The sequence below is a fragment of the Berghia stephanieae genome, chromosome 1, assembly GCF_034508935.2.
Source record: "Berghia stephanieae isolate SIO BIC M18660-M18661 chromosome 1, UCSD_Bste_1.3, whole genome shotgun sequence".
In the NCBI taxonomy this organism is placed as follows: Eukaryota; Metazoa; Mollusca; class Gastropoda; order Nudibranchia; family Aeolidiidae; genus Berghia; species Berghia stephanieae.
The window spans coordinates 29,799,600-29,825,197 of NC_088360.1; the positions used below are offsets into that span (position 1 = coordinate 29,799,600).

Below are 25,598 nucleotides of genomic sequence, written 5' to 3' on the forward strand. Positions count from 1 at the left end.
GACACCTGACATAATTAGATTTTAGGTGCTTTCAGTACCCCAAACTTCAGTCGCAACACACATTCTTTACCAATTGTCTTACTCGTTAAATACTACAATGGAATCTGCTTGAAGTCAATTCTTATTGGTCCCAAATGTTCTGTCCCTTTATCTAAGTCTAAGTGTGATCCATTGATACAAAATGAAAGTCAACCTTGCTTCAAAGCAACCAATCTTTCTTGTCCAGTGATTTTGGCTTTATCAGTGTTCCATTGTAGCACTTTACTGCCATGAATGAACAAAATGCCTTTTTACACTTTGGCATGAAAAATTATACATCATGTGTAGATGGATTAGAATGAGTCACAAGTTGTGCAAAAAAGTTTTACACCCAAGATGTCAAATAATTTGAAGAATCTGATGTGGACGTCACCTTTCCTCCTGTTTGTTTTTGTTTTGTTTTTTTTTGTTTTTTTTTTTTTGTTGGTTTTTTCGAAAAAGTTTCCGGGTATGAAACAACCTACCTGCTGTGAGACTTTGAACATCATGAGGATCTTACAAGATGCATTCCTGACTGTTATGTAGTCATTTATAGCCATTAGGCTCATTAAGCTGGAGTTTATCAGATTTTCTATAGTGTGAAACGGACAATAGAAATGCTTGATACCCTTTAGATAGGACCCTGGTCTATTTAAAACTACCCAGCTTCTGATCACTTCTGGGTGGACATGGGGGTCAGAAGAAAAAAAATCTCGACTTCACCTGGGGTTAATCTCAGTACCTTTGCATGTTAATCGAGTGCTCTACCAATGAGCTATTGAGACCCCCAACTGGTTATCAAGTTGGTAGCATAATTTTTCTCCTTTTTGGATCACGGCACATTGACAGGAATACTCTAGACCAGGCATTCTATATCAGGAAGTAGAAGCACTCGGAGGGGAGGAAGAATAGGAGTAGATAAATGAAATGCTATTGGATCCACTTTATTTGAACTTGTTTGAACTAGTCCCTTTGTTCTATTTTTACCTAGGCGCTTGTAAAAGCAACCAAACTCTTTATCTTTTGTCTTTTTATTTTCTCATTAACTTTCTGTACGCTGGCATCAAAATTCTTTTTTTTTAAATCACATTTGTACAGGACTCAGACATGGTAAACACCAAACTCCAAGCACTTCATTCTTATTTCCCCTTGATTATGATTATGGAATAAACTAAAGTTAACAAATTATAAGGCTGCTCCCTAATCTCTCGCTTTGATATTTTGGATATAGATATTAACACTTCTTCACACTACGTATTTTGAGTTCATCCTTCTCAAACTAGACGAGGAATGTGTGTCCAAAAATGTCTTTCTTAAAAGAATACCGTTGTAATATTAAAAAGTCACCTCAAACTCTCAAGACCTAATTTATAAATAAAAAGAAATAAAAATGTTAAAAATCCCTTTATTCATTCCCAAGGGGATATTTCTCTTTAGTGTCTATTCCAAGGAGACTGATATAACCTAGGCGTTAGCTGCATTGCAGCGTTGTAAAGTGAGCCTTGCTCAACTTACAGTGCGGCGTGGAGTCAAACTTGGTACTTTCCAAGTATGAAGCAAAGCCCATACCGCTTGACCACAGACACTGTCCCCAATAATAAATATGGAAATCTTGCACATTGGATTGATACAGACTTTTGTCTTCATATTTGATTTTTTTTAAAAAGAAACTATACAGATGTCGGGTGGGGGGGGGGGGGGGTGTCTGTGTCAATCTATCTGTTTTACACCACAAAACCATAAAATCCCCAGTAAGTAATAATGAAATACTTTGATTCCAGGGCCGGTCAGGTTCTAAAGGTGGCGGGTCATCGGATGACCTCATCGACGCAGTGGCCCATGACATTCTGGAACGGTTGCCTAACAACTTTGACACAGAGCTAGCATTGCGGAAATACCCGACCTCCTACACACAGAGTATGAACACAGTACTGGTACAGGAAATGGTGCGATTCAACAAGCTCCTTACCATTATCAGAAACACTCTCATCAATATTCGGAAAGCTATCAAGGTTAGAAATGCGGAGGGGGGGGGGGGGGTCTCATTACGTTCTTTTCATTACAACTTACTTACAAAAACTTTGTTTTTTAATTTTTCACTATTTCATCCCTTCTATAAAAACAGTCCACTATCCGTTTAGATCACGTGACCATTTTTATCTCAAAACGCATTACATCTATGCATGGATCTGATACATTATTAATCTTATTAAGGAAATTATTTTTTGAGCGATGAGTTTCACTCATGGTCGCTATAAGAGTAAAAGCAACTAGTCCATGAGCTACTCTAGTGTAGTAATAGACGAGGGTTGTGAACTTTGGCCAAAGAAAGGGGGGGGGGGGAGGTTGCAAGAGTATCTTTTCCACCGGCACATTTTGTCAGCTGAAATTTAATAGAAAGGAGGGAGGGTGCAAATAAGCTTTGGAAGGGTGCACTAGAATTCTGGGGAAAAAATAGATAGGTGTATATTATTATTCTCTCCGCTGTTTATCTTTTTGAAATGTTTTGGCACGGTACGTGACACAATATGATACATTGCCATTCAAAGCATGTCCTGATGAAGATGATGATGATGATGTATATTTCTCAAGCCAATATGGCTGATATATTTGGATCACATATTTTATGGTATTTTTATTTTTTAATTTCATCTTTGATGATACATCACTTTCAAATTTTGTATTGCATACCAAGTACTGTCTTGCAATGTTTTCACTTTTAAACCTGTATTTTCCAAAAGCTATCATCTACGCATCCCACCCCCACCCCCCTATCGTTTCTCAGGGTCTTGTTGTCATGTCCTTGGAGATGGAAGAAGTGGTGGGCAGTATGTTGACAGGAAAAATCCCAAACCTGTTCAAGAAATATTCCTACCCATCCCTCAAACCTCTGGGCAGTTACGTCAATGACTTTTTGGCCAGGCTACAGGCAAGTCCTCTCAGGGATTTGTGTTTAGAGTTGGTAAAATGTCACAAGATGGAAGCTTGAAAGGGTGAAATATAGTAATAAGTAATTGGTAAAATGTAACAAGCTGGAAGCTTGAAACAGTGAAATGTAGTAATGAGTAAAAAAATTTATTCAAGATTAGTAACGAAAATGAATTTTTGGACATGTTGAGTTCTTTTTATTGACAGAAGACAGAGAAAATCGGAATTGTGACCACTCGTGTATATAATGTGTTATGTCAGGACAAACCTGATGCTTAAAATTGAATATTGAGCAAAAACTGCTTTTTAGTTAAAAATGAATGACATTAGGTACTGGCTGGATTCTTTTAGCACACTGAATTCCAGCACCCTCTGCAAAATAGCCTTGCTGGAGCTGGGTGACCGAATTCAATCTCCATTGTAAGTCTTTACCTTCCATTGCTGGAGCTGGGTGACCGAATTCAATCTTCATTGTAAGTCTTTACCTTCCATTGCTGGAACTGGGTGACCGAATTCAATCTCCATTGTAAGTCTTTACCTTCCATTGCTGGAGCTGGGTGACCGAATTCAATCTCCATTGTAAGTCTTTACCTTCCATTGCTGGAGCTGGGTGACCGAATTCAATCTCCATTGTAAGTCTTTACCTTCCATTGCTGGAGCTGGGTGACCGAATTCAATCTCCATTGTAAGTCTTTACCTTCCATAAGCATCGGATTCCAGCACGCTTTTTGGATTCTCTCAAGACCGTACTAGAATCCGGTTAGTACTGTACTCCATTGAGTAGAGTGAGATTGGAGTTTGTTTTTTTTAACTTTCAAAACAATTTAATTTCATAATTCTGATCAATTTGACACGAAACTCAATTTTTTTTTCTTTCATCTACTTCATTCCGATGTAATACAGATTGACACAACTGATTTCTTGTCAACCCCGAACATTGTTGTTTAAATAGGAAGTATTCCATGATATCCATACACTCATCCACACACAATCCATTGACTGCCAGTCTTATTTATATACATAGTGTAAATGTTGCTGCTCGAAGCTCGAAGAAATAAATAATAACGTGAAGTTGAATGGAAGCTTCAATTTAATTACGAAAACAGATCAAATGAACATTTCAGGTTTCCCCTTTATCAACAAAACAGGATAAATGAAACACCACAGATGAATGAGTTGATGTGGTAGTGGCGTAGTTAAGATGAATAAACAAAACCCAATAACTATCATTTACAAACAATACAACGAATGAAGTCGATGTCTCTATGCTTGTTATGTTTGTCTGAGAGAGCTTGGGGGGGGGGTGTCACAAATCCCTTGTTTTGATTGGTCAATAATCTACAAGATAATGTTATTGTGTGATCACCATTCTCCAGTTCCTCCAGTCCTGGTACGACATCGGTCCACCCTCCAATTTCTGGATATCAGGATTTTTCTTTACTCAAGCTTTCCTCACGGGAGCTCAGCAAAATTTTGCAAGGAAGTCAGTTGTGTTTTGGCGTTTGTTTGTTTTTATAATTCATTCAAGTTTTAACTTTTCTTCTGACAAAATTTGTTAGTTTTTGTTTCATTGTTCCCAAGCCAGAGCTGGATTACCCACAAAAATTACCAGGAGATTTGTAAATTGATTGGGTTTTGAGCATCATTTTCATTTTAAAATAGATTTTAGTAAAAGAAAGGACAACATCCATCAAATTGACCCAGCTTTGAACAAAAAATTGGGACAAAATAATTCCATTCTGTGTTTACGAGGATTTTTAAAAATCAGGTCATTTTAAATTTAATTCTTACAATTTTGTTGACAGTTGAAATTTTTTCACGATTTTCTAAATTATGCTTTAATTTCTACAACTGCAATATCACCTGTTCGTTGTAATGGAAAAGTTGTGATACTTCAATATAAATAACAATAATAATAATAATAATAATAATAATAATAATAATAATCAATATATGTATAAAATCGATGGATGGATAGATAGATTTATATTTTTTTTAAAATAATAATAATGATTATATATGTATTTTCTGATAAAAATGTATAATTCATAAATTGCGGTTTTTATAATAAGATAAATTCTTTTTTTTTTTTTTAATTCCCTTTATTCATCCCTAAGGGAAATTTTTCTTTAGGGTCTATTCCAAGGGAAGACTGGAATAACCCAGGCGTCAGCCGCAGTGCAGCACCTCAAAGTGAGCTAAGGCTAGGTGACTTGCTCAAGGCCACACAACGCGGCGGGTAGTCGAACTCGGTACCTTTCGGGTACGAAGCAAAGACCATACCACTGAGCCACGCTGTCCCATAAAGATTTGCATGAAATTGCCCTACCTAAGTTTGCTGATTTGTTTTAATCTGTATTATGGAAAATAGTACAACTCCACTTATTTCAAAGTGTTTATATAAATTCAGATTTTTTAAAGCCCTTAATAGGTAATGAAAGATTCACATCTATATCATGAGGCATTACACCTTTTTACATTGCAATCCTTTGCATAATATCCGATATGTATTCCATACAGAATGTCAGTCAGGCTATTTTATTAGTAAAAATTGAAATTGGTTCTCAATTGTTCAATCAAAATAATGTCATTTCACACGCAAATGCTCATGACCCCCCCCCCCCCCCTTTCCCCTTTCACAAGCAATACACAAACATATATACAAGAGATAAGAGGCAAGGAGAGACAGATAGAGAGAGGGAGAGGGAGGGAGGGAGGCATAAATAGAGAGAATGAGAGTGAGAGGCGAAAAAGTGTAGAGTGAAACCCCTGGATAATGACATTGTCCGGGTCCAGAAAATTATGTCATTATCCAGGGGTGTCATTATTCCAGGGTTTTCAAGGTGGCAGAAAAGGAGGGTGTGGTGAGACCCGTGAGTATAACTATGTGATGTGCAGACCAGTGCCTGTGGTCCCAACCATGTTAGAATGTGTATTTTTCACATTGGCAAAGGGTTTACCAATTACACTTTCACTCACATTATCATTGTTTTGATCGTAAATAGTGCACAGTCGACTCGGCTACTTTAACTCACTCAACCCTAACACACCGACTATATCCGTAGTTTACCCAGGTTACTTTTACCCCATGCCCTATTTATTACATTTTTCTGAGACAAATTATAGGCGTAGTATCAAAGCTAATGTTTTATAGTTTTTACATGTTACTGATAGTTGAATAAAACTATCTATGTACATGCTCATTTTTTAATACATTTTTTCCCATTTTGAAAAGTAGCAAAAATCTCTAGGATTGAGTGAGTGAAAGACAATATGAAAGTGGTAAATTTAGGAGCAGGCACTGGTCCGAAATAAAGACATTTTTTTTTCAGATCTTTATTTTAAAGACAAAGCCATGTCGTTGTTTAAATCTATTGAGCCAACCATTGCTCACTTGAAGATCCGCCACTCCAAGCCTGTCTGCAATCATTTTTGCCTGCTAGCAGATGATAAGGTCAATGGTCAGTGCATTTGAGGTTATGCCAAAGGTCGTTTTGTTACATTCGCCACAAAAATACTCCAACACTAATTCATTTTGAAAAAAATGACAAAACTCGTTTTTATCATAAATATTTGGACATCTCATTCACAGTGAAAGAAGAGTTTTTATTGGTTAAGAAGGTAAGATGATTTTGGTCGGAAACTAGGTTGCACATTAGACTAGATTTTTTTTGTATCAAGAGTCTGTGTCAACTGCTGATTATTGCTATATTGGTGTCGCTAATAATGTTGCTATTTTGAGGTTTTTATTACTGATAATATATCGCCAAAAAAAAATAAAAACAGGACCAGAGGTCAATGTCACTATTCAGGGGTGTCATTATCCACAGGTTGCGCTGTATTTTGCTAAACTCTTTCTTTTCCTTCACAGATATACCATCCCGATTGACCTTTTGACCTACGATTTTGAAGTGCTGGAAGACAAGGAATACAATATTGCACCAGAAGACGGTAAGGAAGGAACTAGAAAGGAGATTATTTACTCAATTGTCACTGATGTTCATATTTTTGTATAGATTAATTTCTCTACGTTCAGGTTGAGAATCCATTGCAAAGCGCTTTGATCACATTTGGTGGAGATAGCACACTGTATAAAAGCTCGAGTTTTAGTTTCATTATTATTATCATTTTTGTTGTTTTTGCCACCGCTTTAAAATAAATAAATGCATTCAACAACCTTTGTCGGTATTACCCACAGTTATTACCATGTTACCGTAGACCCTTAGAATCTCTGCTGATGTGTAAAATGATCTTAAGATAACGCAACTTTTTAAAATACACTAGTATGTCATATCAGCACCTCAGATGAGAAAGATAATCACACATGGTCAAAGACCTAGATTTTATAATTGCTTGCAAAAATCTTCGCTCCCAAACACACACATGAAATAATGGGACATAAGGACTAGAAACAGACGTGGATCCCAGCAACAAAACGAAATTGTCCAATTGTAGATCAAGAGAGAAATCACAATAAGAAAAGACAACAGTGTAAGTGGAAGGAATTAGAGACATACCAGCGTGGCCCAGTGGTACGGTCTTTGCTTCCTACCCGAAAGGTACCGAGTTCAATCACCCGCCGCTGCGTTGTGTGGCCTTGAGCAAGTCACATCGCCCTAGCTCACTTTGCGGCACTGCTCGGTGGCTGACACCTGGGTTATTCCAGTCTTCCCTTGGAATAGACCCTAAAGACAAATTTCCCCTTGGGGATTAATAAAGGGAATTTTATTTTATTTTATTTTTTTATTTTTAAGTGATGGCCATTCAACTACCCATAATGCAATAAGACCTTCTATCCTTCAGGTGTGTATGTTCACGGTCTGTTCCTGGATGGAGCTCGATGGGACCGCAAACTTCGAGTCATCAACGAGAGTTATCCCAAAGTCTTGTCCGATAAAGTACCCACCGTAAGAATATCTGTCTTTCTTTTCTTTTTCTTTTTTAATGTTCATTTTTTTTTTTTTTAATCGTTTGTTGACCTGACCATGTCTTAGAATACAACTAAATGATTCCTGCGTAACTCTTGTGGAATTATCAATATTGATGTTTAATCCTCTTCTTTTACCCCCTAGCTCACCATGAAGTCAAAATATCTCTTACCCTATTAGCAGTATCAGGCCTATTATCGAAAAATAATATGACAACAGTGAGAAAATAATATTGATCATTGATAGGCGTCCTTGAGCACAAAAGGTATAGGGAATGAGATTAGCGGAAGAGTAGCGTCCCTTGATTGGACGTCACCCATAGTTTGTGACGTCACCGGCGGAAAAGTTATTAGAGAGAGAACGTCATGTTGGTTGTGCGCGGAAGCGAGGACGAGAGACGCATGCGCACAACCAACATGACGTTCTCTCTCTAATAACTTTTCCGCTGGTGACGTCACAGACTATGGATGACGTCCAATCAAGGGACCCTACTCTTCCGCTAATCTCATTCCCTATAAATTGAAAACCCTTTATTTCTGATATATTTTATTTTCTCTCTACACCTAGATGTGGCTAAAGCCCATCAAAAAGGCCGAACTCCAGCCCCAAAACGTCTACGAATGTCCAGTATACAAGACGAGTGAAAGAAAGGGCACACTGTCCACGACTGGTCATTCTACCAACTTTGTGCTGGCCATGTTGCTGCCATCCAACAACCCACCCGAACACTGGATAACCAGAGGCTTGGCTATGTTATGTCAATTGGATACGTAAAGGATACCAAAATTGGATATATTAAGGATACCAACATTGGATACATAAAGGATACCAACATTGGATACATAAAGGATACCAAAGTAGAGTAATCCCTCAGAGCCATCAGGCTCATGGAGCTGGAGCTTATCCCAGTTTCTGTAGTGTGAAATGGACAATAGCAATTGCTCGCTATCCTCTGAATAGGTTACTTGTCTATCGCTAAATGTTATCCATTAGATCTAAGAGACCCAGTTACCCAGTCACTGCTGGAGGGAGAGGGAGGAGGGGAGGTTGGGGGGTCAGAAAAAAGTCGACTTCACCCAAGAATAATCTCAGCCCCTTTGCTTGTAAAGCGAATGCTCGTCCAACTGTGTTTTGGGACCCCCCCCCCCCCCCCCCCCACACACACACACACACATACAATGTAAGAAAAAAGAAAACAACTTTCCAATCTATAATGTCGTACAGTGTCACAACTTTTTAAATTTTCATTTTAGACTGGAAACTTCCTCTTTATATTTCAATAGATTTAAAGGGTAGAGTCCTCGCCCCACATCACAAAGAAACTGGAATCAAATACAGGTGTAGTTGAGTTTGGGTTTTTTTCTGACCTGCAATGATAAGGTAGCTGGGTCTATTAGATTTGGTGGAAGGTATGTTGCAGTAGGCTACTAGCGTCAGAGTATAGCAAGCAATCGCTACTGTTCATTTCACTCTACAGAAACTGGGATAAATTTCAGCTCCATCAGCTTGGAGGGGCTACATTCAATAGATTAATATAACCCCACCCCCTCTCTCCCTTTCCTCCACTTTTCCTAGAACAATACATCACTTCTTCGAGGTGTCAGGTTTAAGTCTGTGACAAGATGGAGATCATCTCAATATTAATATTTTTTTAATGAAAAATGAACAAGTGTTTGTCATTGTATAATTAAGTCCCGTTATCTTTTTATTTCTCTGTGCTCTTTAACATGTGATATTAAGTCAAACTTAACAAGCCACGATTAATATTACTACTACTTCTCCTATTATTATTATTATTGATTACTTCTATAATTATTGATGATGTATGGCTGTGACAAATAAATGCTATAGAAGTGCCGGTAAAATAAAAGGAATTTGGTTCCATAATATAGATAGCTGGGAGAATGATGATGATGTGTAAATGTGTCAAAAATGGATAATAATCTACTAAATAAAGTATTTATTTTTCTTTTCTAGATGAATAATGCATAATAGTCTGGAAATTGTATGATGATGATGATAAGAATAATCTATAGCAATTCTACAGCGCATAACAATGACGATATCATGTTCTATGCGCTTCACATTAAATCCTTTCCATTCAAAACCAAAAGGAAATGGTGACGATGAGGAGTCATTTAATGTTTCAATTATCTCCCCTACTACTTGCACTTTGTTATTTTCATTATAAACACATTGTGAATGTATGAAATTATGGGATTAAAAATAATAATAAAGGTAAAGAAAAATTTTCAAAATTTGAATCGTGTTAGTTTTTATCATTATGAATTATATGTGAATAAAGTGATACTATGTACTACAAGCATTGGGTGAAATTCCATTAAGAATGTTCACCTGTACTGGTAGCTGGTTGGTTTCTACATCGTTCTACTTCCATTGTTGTTGATACTAATATTCTCCTGTTGAGGATGCTGGGTGGACAGAGGGGTCAGACAGCACCCAGGATCGATCTCTGTCTCTTTGCATGTGAAGCGAGTACTCTACCAACTGTACTGTTAGGTCCCCCAAATTATATATAGAATGACATAAATAAAACTAGAAAGAATGCAAATACATTCAGGGTGTTTCCTGTTGGCATCGGATGATTCCTTCATGGAATGCTTATGCGATGACATCTAACGATGCTAGGCAGAATGTAGGGGGTTTTTTAAATACAAATTAAAAAACACTTCAAAGGTTTTCAATGTTTTAATATTTTCCATATCAATGACACGTAACCTATTGATGCTGCTCCAATTGCACTCCTAGAATGAAAAGAAAAACAATAATTTGGTAAAAGAATGTAGAAATTTCTCGATTTATTGACATTTTACAAGGAATCTAGAGTGTAATAAAACTCACTGAATTCAGAAATCGATGCAAAAAATTTTAATGCCAATCTCCACTTTAAATGTTTTAGTAGTTTCAATTACGTACATCGCATAAATATTTAGTTGGCAAGCATAACTTGGATTTTTGTACATTTCGACTTATTTGTTAACAAGTACAAGACAGGATTACTATTACTTTTGTGTTGACTGTAAACGTAATGTGCAAAAATGAATATAACAGCTTTGAAAAAGAACAAAATACCAAACACAGAACGTTTTGGGCTCAAAACACTTCCTCTGCCAATAACGAAAACAATAAAAATTATAATCCATCAAGCTTTAAATCCAGGCAAATGGCAGAAAAGTCTACCAGACATGACAAATAATTTTCTGCTGTATGTCTGGATTGAAAGAGTTGTCCTCCCTGACAGTGCCGTATTTTTATTCTCTGTTTTCACCTGAGCTTTTATACATAGCGCAATATCCACTAAACGTGCTCAAAGCGCTTCACAGGGGTACTTGGCCAACAGCAACACTTAACATGTAGGACGAGACATGACGCCTGTTAGGAGATATTACAATTTTTTTCGGACAGAGACAACGCTGTTGACGACCAGGTACTCATTTTACACCTGAGTACGGTGAGAGAATGTGAGTTAAGAGCCTTTTCCAAGGACTCAACTATGCGCCGATAGAGAGGCTTGAACCCAGGATCTTCCGATCCAAAAGCGAGTGTCATACCACAAGACCACATAGCCGCACACCTGTCACTTCTCCATCCCTTTCATTTATCATCATTATTGATATAAATCCCACTCAATACCTTTTCTACATCCATTACACTTACACAGTAGCTTGGTGGATAGTGTTAAACGATGTGATAAATTGATATGACTCACAGTTGGGGGGGGGGGGGGGGTGACTTCACTTTAGGCAAAATGACTTCTTTGACAGTTTATGTAAGAAATGACAAACTGCAAAGCCACTTTTGATTGCCCCCATGACTTACCAAATGAGACACTTTCCCAGTCTGGAATGGATGAGGTATCGGTACTTTGTCACGTGGATCGTTCTGTGGTGTTTGAAGGATGACAGAATGTCACGTGACCTGGTTGAAGAAGACAAATGCATACGTGAACGTGTGTATATATATATATATATATATATATATTATATATATATATATATTGCTGGTGTTTTGTTTGTTTTTAAGGGTTTTACAGTGTTTGCAACACATTAAGGTCATTTCATCGCCAGTAGAGAGGAAGAAAATGGGATAGTCAATAAAATTATAGATTTACAATTGAAAGAACACAAGAAAAAGTAAGAATTAGGGAAAGGGTACAAATAGGGAATAGACGTAGATTCCAAGAGCATACCATCAAGTGTACTTAGTTTGAGACCACCTAAAAGGCTCATCCTGACACAAGCAGAGGGCCCCACTAAGAATAAGTTCAAATGTTAACAAATTATACTTACACCATAAAATGGGATGTGACTACAATGGCCTCGGTTGATGTCATCATTTTGATATCCACAGTCCCAAACCCAGAAAATTCAGCAGCTAACTGAAAGTAATAATAATAATAATGATCGAATCAACAAAACAATAATAATAATAATAATTAGAAAAAACACAATAATAATAAGAAGAAGAATGCTGATAATAATAATAACAGTATTAACTCAAAACAAAGTATTTAAAAACAGGATCAGAAACAACTCAAAACAAAGTATTTAAAAAACAAGATCAGAATCAACTAACAAACAAAATTTTTAAAAAACAGGCAACTTAATAACCTAATATTTAATTCAATATTAATATGATGCTTTGGGCAGACCAGGTGTAACTATCCTTCAGAGCCGTAAGTCCTGGAGTTCGGTCAAGTTAAACATACAAAGATATGATGCATAGTCTTTTTCCACAGAACATTTTAACAGATCTGGCTACTACCTCTATCGCTGGGTGGAAGGAGGTGTCAATTGAAATTCTACTCTACCCAAGTGTAAAAGAACTACCGGCGAATTAGCTGTTGTGATGCATAAGTCCTATGAAACTCGAGTTCGGTAAAGTTAAACCTACAAAAATATGATGCATAGTCTTTTTCCACAGTACATTCCACTGACCTAATAGATCTGTCTACCACCTCTATTGCTGGGTGGAGGGAGGTGCCAATGGAAATTCTACTCTACCCAAGTGTAAAAGAACTACTGGCAACTTACCTGTTGTGATGTTATTTTTTTCTCTGGCCCTTTATAAGAGACATAAAGTAGAGGGGGTGTTTTACACGAGGGGTCATCGCCGTCCAGTTTCTGGTGAGCAACAAGGGATTTAGAGACAACAAGAGGAATTATGGAATGACAATTCTTTATATGACTGAAGATAAAAAAAACAACAAAATTTTAAACAATGAGGCAAAAATAAACTTTTAAGTTTATAAAAACGAAGGTGTTTCAACTAATCAAAGAGTCATCAAAGCGGTTATTTAATTCGCTCAATCCTAGAGATTATTGCTACTTTTCGAAATTGGAAAAACAAATGTATTTAAAATGAGCATGTGCATATCTAAATATTTTTATTCAACTACCATTAACAATGTTAATACAGCATGTAAAAGTAAAAATAAAAAACATTACCTTGACACTACGCTTATAATTTCTCTCAGAAAAATGTAATACCCGGGTAAACCACGGATATAGTCGGTGTTAGGGTTGAGTGAGTTGAAAACATCAAGTAACTTTGGAAGAAAATAAATATTTTAAAATAAAACAAATGAGGTAAATAAATAAAAACATTAATGTAATGTATTTCCATGGATAAAATCTTATTCCAGCATTTTTCTTTTAATGTTTTTTTTTTAAAACAACAGTGAATAGTTAAAACTACAAGACAATCTCACGGTGTAAGAGGTGGAGGCTCGTATAACGTTGATGCAGTTCTTGTGTTTCTCCATCGTTCTCAAGTAACTCTGGAATGTGAAAGGGCTTGTTAAAGACTCCACCTCACTTGGGAAGAAAATAAATGGTCATAAGTCTTAGAAATTGTTTTATTCATGTCTTAGTAAACTTTACTTTGGTAGATAGTGTGTGTGATAAGCAAATCTTGATGACTTAAAGGTGTGTAGGCAACAGAAAGACGTTAGAAAATATCATTAGTCTTTTTAGGTCAATTCAGTTAAGAAAACCTACTATCTCTGACATGCCTATGACGTAATCAATCAATAAAAAAGATGAATCACAAAGGAGGTCAAGGCTGGTTTTAACAAAACAAAAAACTAGAACTGTAATAAAGTGCAACAACCACTTAACATGCTCAAAGCACTTTACAAGGGGTCCATAGCCAACAGCAACACTTAACATATAGGACGCTAGTTAAGCGACATTAAAATGTTTTTTCCAACAGAGACAATGCTGTTAACAACCAGGTACTCATTTTACACCTAAGTATGTTGGGAGAATTTGAGTAAAGAGTCTATTCCAAGAACTCAAGAGTGGGTATCAAACCCTGAACCTTTCAGTCTGAAGTTGTATTTTTCAATAAAATAAATGAAATTCCCTTTATTAATCCTTAGGAGAAATCTTTCTTTTTGGTCTATCTTGAAAAAAGACAGAGATAATCCAGTGAAATCCTTCAAAGTAATCAATGGGGGCTAAAAGGAAAACATGAGATGCCGACACTGAGGGCTCTAACCTGGGTCTGGGTCCCATGATGGAAGTGCAATGCCTGATTCATTTGGTAACCTTCTCACCCCCACCCTACCCCATGAGTTTCATTGATGCACAAGTGCAGAACAAGTGATCTACAGGCCTGGTCTCATTGTGACTTTCAATATTTTTAATAAACTATCTGAACTAAGCTTCGGTCAAAGGAAATTTGAATTGAATAAATTGTTTATTGTAGGTAAATAAATACATAAATAACAACAGAAAAATATAATATTAAACAAATATTGTATATTTCCCTTTTAGGCTTTTCACCGATATAAGCATTTTTACTGCATATAAACTAGATACAAAATATTTCACCTAAAAATTGATAAAAATATCGAAACGATATTGATTCATGTTTTGGCTAAGAAAACTGCAATTAAAAAATAAATAAACATGGAATCAGAGTCATCTGAGTTTTTTGTGATGAATGGGAAATCTTAGAGTATAGACGTGACCCCGTGCTTGAACCTGATAACTCAAACTATAATGCAACCAAGAAAATCAAACAAAGTTTCATGGAAAACAATAATTAAGTATCAGTTGTGTTTCGATAAAATGAAACAATTTTTTCTACTAATTATATCTATCCAAGCTTGAAAAAACGTAGTAAATAAACTAGGATTCAAGAGTAATATTATCTTCTTTTTTTTTTTTTACATTAACTCATTGTTGAAGCCATGGAAACAAGGAAAAACCTCAAGCAAAGGTATGGTCTACATTCTGACGAGTATAAAGAAGCAAAAGCATATGTGAAGAAATTAACAAAACGGGACAAGACCGATTCATTAAAACAAAAACTCGATGACATAGAACTGGCAATGTATACCAATCAGACAAATAAAATGCACAAAGAAATCAACAACCTAACAAATGAGTTCAAACCACGCCTATCGACCATAAAAGATACCAACGGCACACCTCTTAACAACCCAGAAAAAATCGCAGATAGGTGGGCTGAATACTGTAAGGAAATGTATGATGGCAACGCAAACACATTGCCAATGATGGAACCAAATGGAGATGAACTACCACCCCTACGAAGCGAAGTAGAATGGGCAATTAAACAGTTCCCAACAGGCAAATCAGCAGGAAACGATGAAATATCGGGAGAAATGATCAAAGCTAGTGGAGACGAGGGACTGCATTATATCACACTCTCTGTAAAAAGATATGGCACAAAGAACGATGGCCAAATGAATGGACAAAGGCTGTATTTATACCAATCCCCAAAAAAGGAGACCAACAGCTATGCACAAATTTCAGGACGATATCACTCATCAGCCATGCAAGCAAGATCTTACTGAAAATTATTTTGAAGAGATTAGAGAACGTGGTGAAGGAAGAAGTCAGCCAAACTCAAGCAGGCTTTAGACCAAATAGGGGAACAAGAGACCAAATATTTAATATCAGGACACTGATTGAAAAAAGCAGGGAGGCAAACATAGATCTACACATGTGCTTCATAGATTACAGCAAAGCGTTTGACTGCGTAAATCACGAACAAATAGTAACAACTTTGAAGAACTTAAACTGCCACTACAAAATAGTCAACCTCATAAACAATCTTTACCAACAACAGACAGCATCGGTTAGACTAGAATATGGACTTACAAAATGGTTCCCAATAAAGCGGGGAGTGAGGCAGGGGTGCATCCTTTCTCCTTCACTATTCAGCATATACACCGAAACAATAATGCGTGATGTAATGACAGAAAAAAAAGATGAAGAGTACAGTGCCGTTAAGATAAATGGCAGGAAGATCTCTGACCTACGATATGCAGACGACACGGCGCTATTGTCAACAACATCAACAGGTCTCAACAAACTAGTAAAATCGGTAAAAAAACATAGTGAAGACAAAGACCTATTATTAAACGCAAAGAAAACGAAAATAATGAGCACAAGATAAAAGCAGCACTGCTCAGGTCGAAATAGAAGGAGAATAACTGGAAAGTGTTACAAATTTCATTTACCTTGGAGCACAAATAGAAGCCAATGGAAAATCGGCACCAGATATCAGGAGAAGACTTGCAATTGCAAGCAACAAACTAAACAAAATGATGGCAATCTGGAAGAGCGAGGAAGTCAGACTGAAAATGAAGATCCTAACATCCTGTATTTTTCCCACTGCAATATATGGATGCGAGACATGGTCTATAACCAAAGAATCAGAAAAGAGAATAACCGCCTTCGAAATGAAATGCTATAGAAAAATCTTACGCATCCCGTGGACAAACAAAGAAAGCAATGCAAACATCATGAAAACACTAGGACTAAAAAGTCCCTGCTAGTGAGTAAGATAAAAAAGCTGAAACTCAATTACTTTGGGCACCTGAAAAGACACGACACACTAGAGAGAGATGTACTGGAGGGCATGGCGGAGGGCAAAAGAGGCAGAGGAAGACCACAAAGAAGATGGCAACAGGATATACAGGAATGGCTCAACAACGGCGTGACGGAATGTGGCAGATGGGCACAAGACAGAGACTTCTTCCGAAGGACTGTGTGGGAGGCTACGTCCAAGTGATATGCCACAGAGAGAGAGAGAACTCATTGTTCAAGAAAATGAGGCTTATAAATAGTGTGCGCTTGGCTAAGAAGCTCACAACATTGCCATCCGGAAGTATAACGGACCAACACACAAAACTGTGTGTAACCATGAACTTTTATAGTCTGGTTAATACAGTTCAGTGAGAATTACTCATAAAAGTGGATGGCAAAAAACAACAACAAAGACCTGAGTGACGTCAACTTCGATCTATCTATAAGGTTTCATGCACAGGGGGGCCACATCATAAATACAACAACAAAAAATTTAAAAACTCACAAAAGTTAATAAATTACCTGTTTGTCGTGAAGTGTTCCAGATGCCCGATACGTATGAAGACTGAAAAGAAGAGAAATAATAATAGAAAACAAAATCATTTCAATGAGGGGGAAATCAAACAACCAAGCAAAAATCCAATAGTACAGACTTGCCAATCATCTGCAACCACCAAAAAATATCTGTAACATTTTCCCCAAATTTAGGCTGATTTTCTTATAGCACCCCCCCCCCCCAACTCACATGCAGACAAAATCATAAATAAAAATAAATGAATAAATATGAATATTTATATATAGAATATTTCCACGGATTTACCATGCTCAAGAATCTTCAAAATATTTCATTTATTCCCCATGAAAGCCACATGGAACCATATTTCCATTTCTTACAGTACCAGTCGCCTGTTAGGCTTCCTTTTTGTACTAAAACCCTTACAATATCAGTCACTGCCAATAGCCAGATACTCATTACACCTGAATCCAGTGGGGTAATGTGTGTAAAGTGCCTTATCCAAGGACACAACGTTGGGACCAGAATTTCCAGTGCCAAACCACTAGTCCACAAAGCTGCAAAAAAATTATTTTTAAACTGTTAACAAAACAAGATTGTCTGAATCCTTACATTTTTACAGAATACGAAAATATTGAACTAATCCTCAAAAAAAACAAAGATTCTACAATATAAATTCTTACCACAGCCACAGAGAAATGAATCATAGCCTGCATGGTGAGGAGCATTACCTTCAGTGCCTGGTGAATAAATAAATATATAAACAAATAAATGAATTTAATTTAATATATAAATAAATTAATAAATAAATAAATAAAGTTTATTCATCCAAATGGAAATTGGTTTTACAAACGTGAATTACAAGAATGAATAAATAAGAGTTATAAAATATATTTGCAAAATTTTATAAAACAATATAGTATATATAATAAAAATATAAATAATAGTAAAAATAGTAAGAGGGTTGACTCTACATAAAGCTACGTCATGGCATGCTAAGGCGACAGCATCTAACAAAACTGTGCAGAAGAGCATAAGTTCTTTTTTTTTAATTGATTTCTTTACTAAATAGAAACACAACAGACAAGGAAAAAAAATATGATTAAAAATGCAGGTAAACGACTGGTGGGAAATCCTCCACAAAAGATAAACTCAAATTTTGTTATTTGTGTTCAACCAAGAGGAATCGATAAGTTATTTATAGGAGGATAACATTTTACAAAATATCTCAATTCATGTGAATGCATCTGTCAAATATTAAAGTCTCAAACTGCCTTTGACCTTTGATGATGATAAATCTGTGGCAATATGCTGAATAAATGTCATTTACTTATTTATTAATCAACTGAGCAATCAAGATTCCTTGATCAAATATTGAGGAGAATAAAAGTTAGCTTCTTTTTTCGGGTGGGGGGAAGAGGGGCGGGTTGTGTTTTGTTGTTTTTTTTTAATCAGGAAAAAGAAAATCTAAAAGCAACTAAAAATAGGAACAGAAAATATAAATGGATGCTAAGACATTCACAGAAATGTAAATCAATAAGTGAGTAGGGCTAAAAAGTAAAAAGATAATTCCCACCTTCAGTGCCTTTGGTCATTGGTTTTTGTATCGCAGGCTGCATTCTGGTTAACCGTACTGCGGTTTGACTGAAATAGATAGAAATATGAAAACCATTCAATAGGACAATATAGAATTTATAGATATTTTCCCACATTATTTTCATTTCAAAATTCTCCTCCCTGTATGACGCTCTGAAATTGGTTGAATTAATTTGATAGCATTTCAAAACACACAAACCGTTTGATATATAAAAACATATAATTTTTAAAATTATAAAATTCCTTTTATTCATCCCCAAGGGAGAGATTTGTCTCCCTGGTCTATTCCAAGTGAAGACTGAAATAACCCAGGCATCAGCTGTAGTACAGAGCTGTAAAGTGAGCTAAGACAAGTGACTCGCTCAAGACCACACAGAGCAGCTGGTATTTGAACTTGTTAACTGTCGGGTAAGAAGCAAAGACCATACCACTGAGCCACACTGCCTCCCCCCCCCCCTCCTTCCCCACTTCAAAGAAGTTGTATAAAATGCCTCTTCAGTTCTTACTCTCAACCAATAACTAAATGTGTCGATTACCATCAGGCACTGCCTGCTCCCTAATTTTTCAATTTGATATTTTTGAAATGTTGAGAGTTCCCAATATAGCAGCTATAATGAATGGTAATCGACACATTTAGTTATTGGTTGAGAGTAAGAACTGAAGAGGCATTTTATACAACTTCCTCGACTGGGGATCAAACCTCAGTCCTCCAATGTAAGATAAAGATCTAAAAAGGTGTGTATAAAACTGCCAGGTCTAAGGTTCGATTCCCAATCGAGAAAGACTAATTCATTTTGGGATTGTTGTTTTCTAGTATTTTTCTTTCTTGCTTTGTTTGGCACTGTATCATTTCAAATACGTCTTTTCAAATCTTTATGTGAAAACTACAATCAGACACTCACCTGTTTAGAATTTGGTCCAAGATTTCCAAACTGTACGCTCCTTTAAGGTTTAATGTTTTAAATTTCTGGAGAGAAAAATTGAATTGCAACAGATCATCATCTGAATCTGGATGGATCAGATACAAAAGGCCCATGTGCCCATGATTGCAAAACATTTGTAACAATGACAAGACGAAACGAAACCATGAGTGGTTAGGGGGTCATCTTGAGACCTGTTGACTGATGAAGTCTGTTGATGACAAAACTTGGCAATGAATTCAATTCTCTTATTTAGTTCTCTGGAAGAAAATGTTTTTATAAATTTTAGACCTATTGTGGAGAAACGCATAATTTTATTGATATTTCAAAAGGGGAAAAATTATGCTAAATCAAATTAGGACACATTGGGGAAAATAAAACTATTAACATATGACAATACTATACTAATACTATGCATCTTGCAGTATACTAAATAAAAAAGGCATCTTTGCAGATGATTAAAGATACATTGAGAATATGGTAAATCTAAACAATTTATGGGAAATGAAGGGGAGAGGATTTCAATTATTCTATATGATGGTGAAAAGCAAGCAAGATCATTCTTAGGCTAAATGGACACCTGATACAATTTGAGTGTAGGGTGTAAAATAACGGGAATTATCCATCATCAGAGAGCTTTACAAGTAATGACAAATAATGTTGAATGGGACAGCAGGCTTTGACATTTCACTGGACACCAATAATCAATAATAACGTGAAGTTGAATGTAAGCTTCAATTTAATTACGAAAACAGATCAAATGAACGTTTCGGGTTTCCCCTTTATCAACAAACAGATGATGAAACACCACAGATGAATGAGCGTTGTTACATCAACTCACGTATTATTGATTCTTCGAGCTTCAGCAGCAACATTACACTGACACAATAGCAAATAGCTAACAATGCCAATGCGTTCACAATGTTTCATTATTCCCCAGCAGCATATTGAATCATTTTCCTCTTATACAGTGCAGACTCTATTAGACACCCTTTTGTACAAACACTCTATATCCATCCTGCTATAATCGGTACCATTCGCACCCGAGATAAGAAAGCAGGACAGACGTTCATTTGATCTGTTTTCGTAATTAAATTGAAGCTTACATTCAACTTCACGTTATTATTGATTTCTTCGAGCTTCAAGCAGCAACATTTACACTGGACACCAATAGCAAAATAGTTTTGTTGTTTTTTTTATTTGTTCTTTTTGAGCTACTCTACTTCTCAATTTTAGAGATAACGAGGGTGATTTAACACATAACGAGGTCTTTGACTTGAACTCTGTATTGATAAATAAATAATTATGAACATTTATACAGGGCATTTCCATCAATTAACCATGCTCAATGCGTTTCATAATGTTTCATGTATTCCCCCAGCAGGCCATATTGAACCATTTTTCCATCTCATACAGTGCCAGACGTCTATTAGACACCCTTTTCGTACTAACACTCTATATCCATCACTGCCTAGAATCAGGTACTCATTCGCACCTGAGATAAGAAAGCTAGGACAGATGTGGCAAATGACAGCAGAGGAGGCAATCAGATGGTGGAAAGAAATCCTGGGAATCTCTGCAACGACTGACCTGTAACAAGATCAAGTGTAAATCTTTCATTGTTGCCCTTCAGCCCAGTGAACGTAATAGACAGTAAGTCAGTCCAAAAATAAGTAAGTAAGTAAGTAAATAAGTAAGTAATGCTTTTACTCGAGGGATCGTCCTCATATTTAAGTTGAACAATTGTCATTTCCATTACCCATGATGCACAGTCAAAATATTTATCTTTCAAATGTGGTTAAACTTTTTATTTTTTTAACATTACCTGCTTCATAAAATGGTGGAGATGTTTTGTATCAAAAATGACAGGAAACAATCCATTGATTTCCCTTTTGAATTGTTCATATGTATCTAAACAGAAAAAGAGAAATGAAAACATTAACTATTGGTCAGAACTGCTATTGGTACTTCAAACAAAAGCCTTGGAAGGAGAATTTCATTTGATATTTTTGCATTTTTCTGTTCAATTTCACAATTTACCAAAGAATAGATAAATGGAAACAAGATACGAGTGGGACTTCTTCTTCTTTTTTCTCATTATCCAATTAATATGATAAATAATAAAAATAATTACTGACTGTAAAAAATATTTAAAAATCAACCAATTCATACAAATGGCAGACACACACAATGGTATAGGCAAACAAACATAGAGACTTAAACGTTGTATAAACTCAAAACAAATTGAATACCATGTGCCTAATAACAAGACACAGTTACAGTTAAAGTAGAAAGTCTTCTGAGAAGAAAACCCACTCAAACACGCGTTTCTGTCCTTAAATTTTAACACTGTAATGGGGCTGGACAACGCCTAGAGATCATAAATCCTGGTTGCCTTTCAACCTTGTATCTTTATAAAGTACTGGCATGGAAGCTTGAACTTTGAACCCACGACCTTTAGATCAGTAGGCACCATTATTCTTTAAAGGTACCTAGGCACATTTTATCAGAGGGAGAGAGGGCCAAGTGGTTAATGGATTGCAATATGACCAGGTCCCAAGTTCAAACCCTGTTACAGACACTTTCAGTTTTTTTTTCCTTGGCCATTATTATTAACCCCTAATTTGCTAATTTTGGGCAGCAATGGTGATTCATGTTGACATCAGATGTTTGGTTGATGGATTAGATATATTCCTTCATGGAATGCCTAGGCAATGCCATGGAGATTCATGTTGACATCAGATGTTTTGGTTGATGGATTAGATATATTCCTTCATGGAATGCCTAGGCAATGCCATGGTGATTCATGTTGACATCAGATGTTTTGGTTGATGGATTAGATATATTCCTTCATGGAATGCCTAGGCAATGCCATGGGGATTCATGTTGACATCAGATGTTTTGGTTGATGGATTAGATATATTCCTTCATGGAATGCCTGGGCAATGCCATGGTGATTCGTGTTGACATCAGATGTTTTGGTTGATGGATTAGATATATTCCTTCATGGAATGCCTAGGCAATGCCATAGAGATTCATGTTGACATCAGATGTTTTGGTTGATGGATTAGATATATTCCTTCATGGAATGCCTGGGCAATGCCATGGTGATTCATGTTGACATCAGATGTTTTGGTTGATGGATTAGATATATTCCTTCATGGAATGCCTAGGAAATGCCATGGTGATTCATGTTGACATCAGATGTTTTGGTTGATGAATTAGATATATTCCTTCATGGAATGCCTAGGCAATGCCATAGAGATTCATGTTGACATCAGATGTTTTGGTTGATGGATTAGATATATTCCTTCATGGAATGCCTGGGCAATGCCATGGTGATTCATGTTGACATCAGATGTTTTGGTTGATGGATTAGATATATTCCTTCATGGAATGCCTAGGCAATGCCATAGAGATTCATGTTGACATCAGATGTTTTGGTTGATGGATTAGATATATTCCTTCATGGAATGCCTAGGCAATGCCATAGAGATTCATGTTGACATCAGATGTTTTGGTTGATGGATTAGATATATTCCTTCATGAAATGCCTGGCAATGCCATGGTGATTCATGTTGACATCAGATGTTTTGGTTGATGGATTAGATATATTCCTTCATGGAATGCCTAGGCAATGCCATAGAGATTCATGTTGACATCAGATGTTTTGGTTGATGGATTAGATATATTCCTTCATGGAATGCCTAGGCAATGCCATAGAGATTCATGTTGACATCAGATGTTTTGGTTGATGGATTAGATATATTCCTTCATGGAATGCCTAGGCGACGGCATCAAATGATACCTCGCCGAAGGGCTTAATTTTTTAATTTTTTAAAAACACTGTGCCTGCCTTTAAAGAATAATGGATATAAATTCATCATTTATTTATAAAGCGTTTGAATATGATACGATTCATACGTCATTTTAAAAAACAAACAAGTCTTTGATAATAACCGGGCTTACCTGGTAAATTCTTATGAAATTTGGAGTAAATAAAAAGTAGGTCCATCAACAGGTTGTGTCCGACCAGAGGCTGAAAGCAAATACAAATTGTGTTGTTGAGTTGCAAATGTTTTGATACATGGGAGACTGATGTATGTTATTTTTATCACTTCAATAAGCTGTTGAGCTGGTGGATGGTGAACTAATGGCAAAAGAAAAGGAATAAAATTTTTTGGTTTAAAACTGAATGGATGATGGCTAAATGATACAAAAAGGTAACACAAAAAAACAGAGAGATGAAGAGGAAGAGAGAGAGAGAGAGAGAGAGAGAGAGAGAGAGAGAGAGAGAGAGAGAGAGAGAGAGAGAGAGAGAGAGAGAGAGAGAGAGAGAGAGAAGAGAAGAGAGAAAGAGAGGCTAAACAAACCTTCTTCGACTCAATGAGCATCCTGAAGACACGAGTAAATCCCAACATTTCTGTCAAAACCCTGAAATCAATTAAGGAAAGGTCACACCAGCAAAACCAACATTTAGCCATTTAAATTATTTTTAATTGCATTCAGATATAATATATATAATTGTTTTGTTTTTTTCTAAATATGTGTCATGTCCACTAGTTGTTCCAATATGAAATTGAAAATCGTTTCCATCTTCCACTGTATCTCATCATCAATCTGACTCTAACTGGACAAATGTCACAGTATCAGGTGACCAAAGCCTGGATCCAATCGATACAACAGGAGAAGTTGGCAAGTAGATACACTAGCGACTGAGCTATCCCCCACTGCCATTATGGATAGTGCATCCGCGAATTGACCTCTCTCTCTCTCTCTCTCTCTCTCTCTCTCTCTCTCTCTCTCTCTCTCTCTCTCTCTCTCTCTCTCTCTCTATCTCTCTCTTCTCTCTCTTTATCTCTCTCTCTCTCTCTCTCTCTCTCTCTCTCTGACAAAGTGACCACTCCACTCCACACCTTTGACCCATGCATTGCCTGGCATGTGTCTGGCTATGTACTATGTGGTCTTGTAGTATGACACTCGCTTTCGGATCGGAAGGTCCTGGGTTCAGCCTCACTTGGCACAAAGTTGAGTCCTGGGAAAAGGTTATTTACTTACATTCTCTCACCATACTCGGGTGTAAAATGAGTACATGGCCGTTGACAGCTGTCTCTGTTGGAAAAAAATTTGTAATATCGCCTAACAGGCGTCATGTCTTGTTCTACATGTTATGTGTTGCTCTCGGTCAGGGACCCTTTGTAAAGCGCTTTGAGCACATTTAGTGGTTACTTCGCTATATAGAAGCTCAATTTTTTAAAAAAAATTTTTTCTGGTCATCTTTTCAATACTCTTGGTAACTTATATTTTTATTTAAAGTTGAAATGTTGACTTCGCTATTCAAGTGCAGACATTTCTTTGAGATATTTGTTCATCACAGCATATTCACTCAATAGGAAATATTTAATATAAATTACAATTATTCTCACCCCTGGTGCTGTGTGTGTTCCCATTCTTCGCCTTTCATCTCAACGTCCCTCTTCCTCTCATCTGTCATATTTTCTACAACAATCTGTAGGGAGATTAGAAAAGGTATGTACTCAATATACAAATAGGTGAATTATAACACCCCCTCCCCCCTTTCTTCTTTGTTCTTTTTAAAATATGAGTCATATAAATAACAGGATTGCCAATTCAGAAGGCTAAAATTGACTGAAGTTTGACCCAAACACATTGTTTTTTTTTTTTTTTGGGGGGGGGGGGGGGGGTTTAAGGGTTTTACAGCACTTGCAACACATTTAGGTTATATCAGCACCAGTAAAAAGGAAGAAAATAGGAAAGTAAAAAGTACTAGAATTACAATTAAAGCACCCAAGAAAAAGTAAGACATAGG

The 25,598-nt window shown here is 36.5% G+C and overlaps 2 protein-coding genes across 5 annotated transcripts in view; one reads left to right on the forward strand and one right to left on the reverse strand.

Moving 5' to 3' along the window:
- Window positions 1-10,132, forward strand: part of LOC144971434 (dynein axonemal heavy chain 7-like) — a 111,416-nt gene extending 101,284 nt beyond the window's left edge. Inside the window, exons 61-66 of one of the 2 annotated variants that reach the window (XM_078912344.1) lie at window positions 1,800-2,030; window positions 2,804-2,947; window positions 4,323-4,429; window positions 6,818-6,897; window positions 7,750-7,853; window positions 8,442-10,132. In XM_078912344.1, coding sequence (XP_078768470.1) covers window positions 1,800-2,030; window positions 2,804-2,947; window positions 4,323-4,429; window positions 6,818-6,897; window positions 7,750-7,853; window positions 8,442-8,648 — 873 coding nt within the window. In that variant the 3' untranslated portion in view covers window positions 8,649-10,132. Of the gene's footprint in view, window positions 1-1,799; window positions 2,031-2,803; window positions 2,948-4,322; window positions 4,430-6,817; window positions 6,898-7,749; window positions 7,854-8,441 lie in introns of those variants that run through there. The other variant, XR_013645136.1, reaches the window with a different exon arrangement.
- A 436-nt stretch (window positions 10,133-10,568) lies between these two features.
- LOC144971442 (poly(A)-specific ribonuclease PNLDC1-like) overlaps window positions 10,569-25,598 on the reverse strand; it is a 39,019-nt gene continuing 23,989 nt past the window's right edge. For 2 of the 3 annotated variants that reach the window (XM_078912368.1, XM_078912360.1), the window contains exons 10-22: window positions 25,195-25,277; window positions 24,142-24,202; window positions 23,738-23,807; window positions 21,594-21,679; window positions 19,751-19,815; window positions 18,829-18,896; window positions 17,936-17,992; window positions 17,261-17,303; window positions 13,606-13,711; window positions 12,929-13,018; window positions 12,185-12,273; window positions 11,715-11,813; window positions 10,569-10,639 (exon numbers count right to left, since the gene is read on the reverse strand). In XM_078912368.1, coding sequence (XP_078768494.1) covers window positions 10,576-10,639; window positions 11,715-11,813; window positions 12,185-12,273; window positions 12,929-13,018; window positions 13,606-13,711; window positions 17,261-17,303; window positions 17,936-17,992; window positions 18,829-18,896; window positions 19,751-19,815; window positions 21,594-21,679; window positions 23,738-23,807; window positions 24,142-24,202; window positions 25,195-25,277 — 981 coding nt within the window. In that variant the 3' untranslated portion in view covers window positions 10,569-10,575. Of the gene's footprint in view, window positions 10,640-11,714; window positions 11,814-12,184; window positions 12,274-12,928; window positions 13,019-13,214; window positions 13,444-13,605; window positions 13,712-17,260; window positions 17,304-17,935; window positions 17,993-18,828; window positions 18,897-19,750; window positions 19,816-21,593; window positions 21,680-23,737; window positions 23,808-24,141; window positions 24,203-25,194; window positions 25,278-25,598 lie in introns of those variants that run through there. The other variant, XM_078912376.1, reaches the window with a different exon arrangement.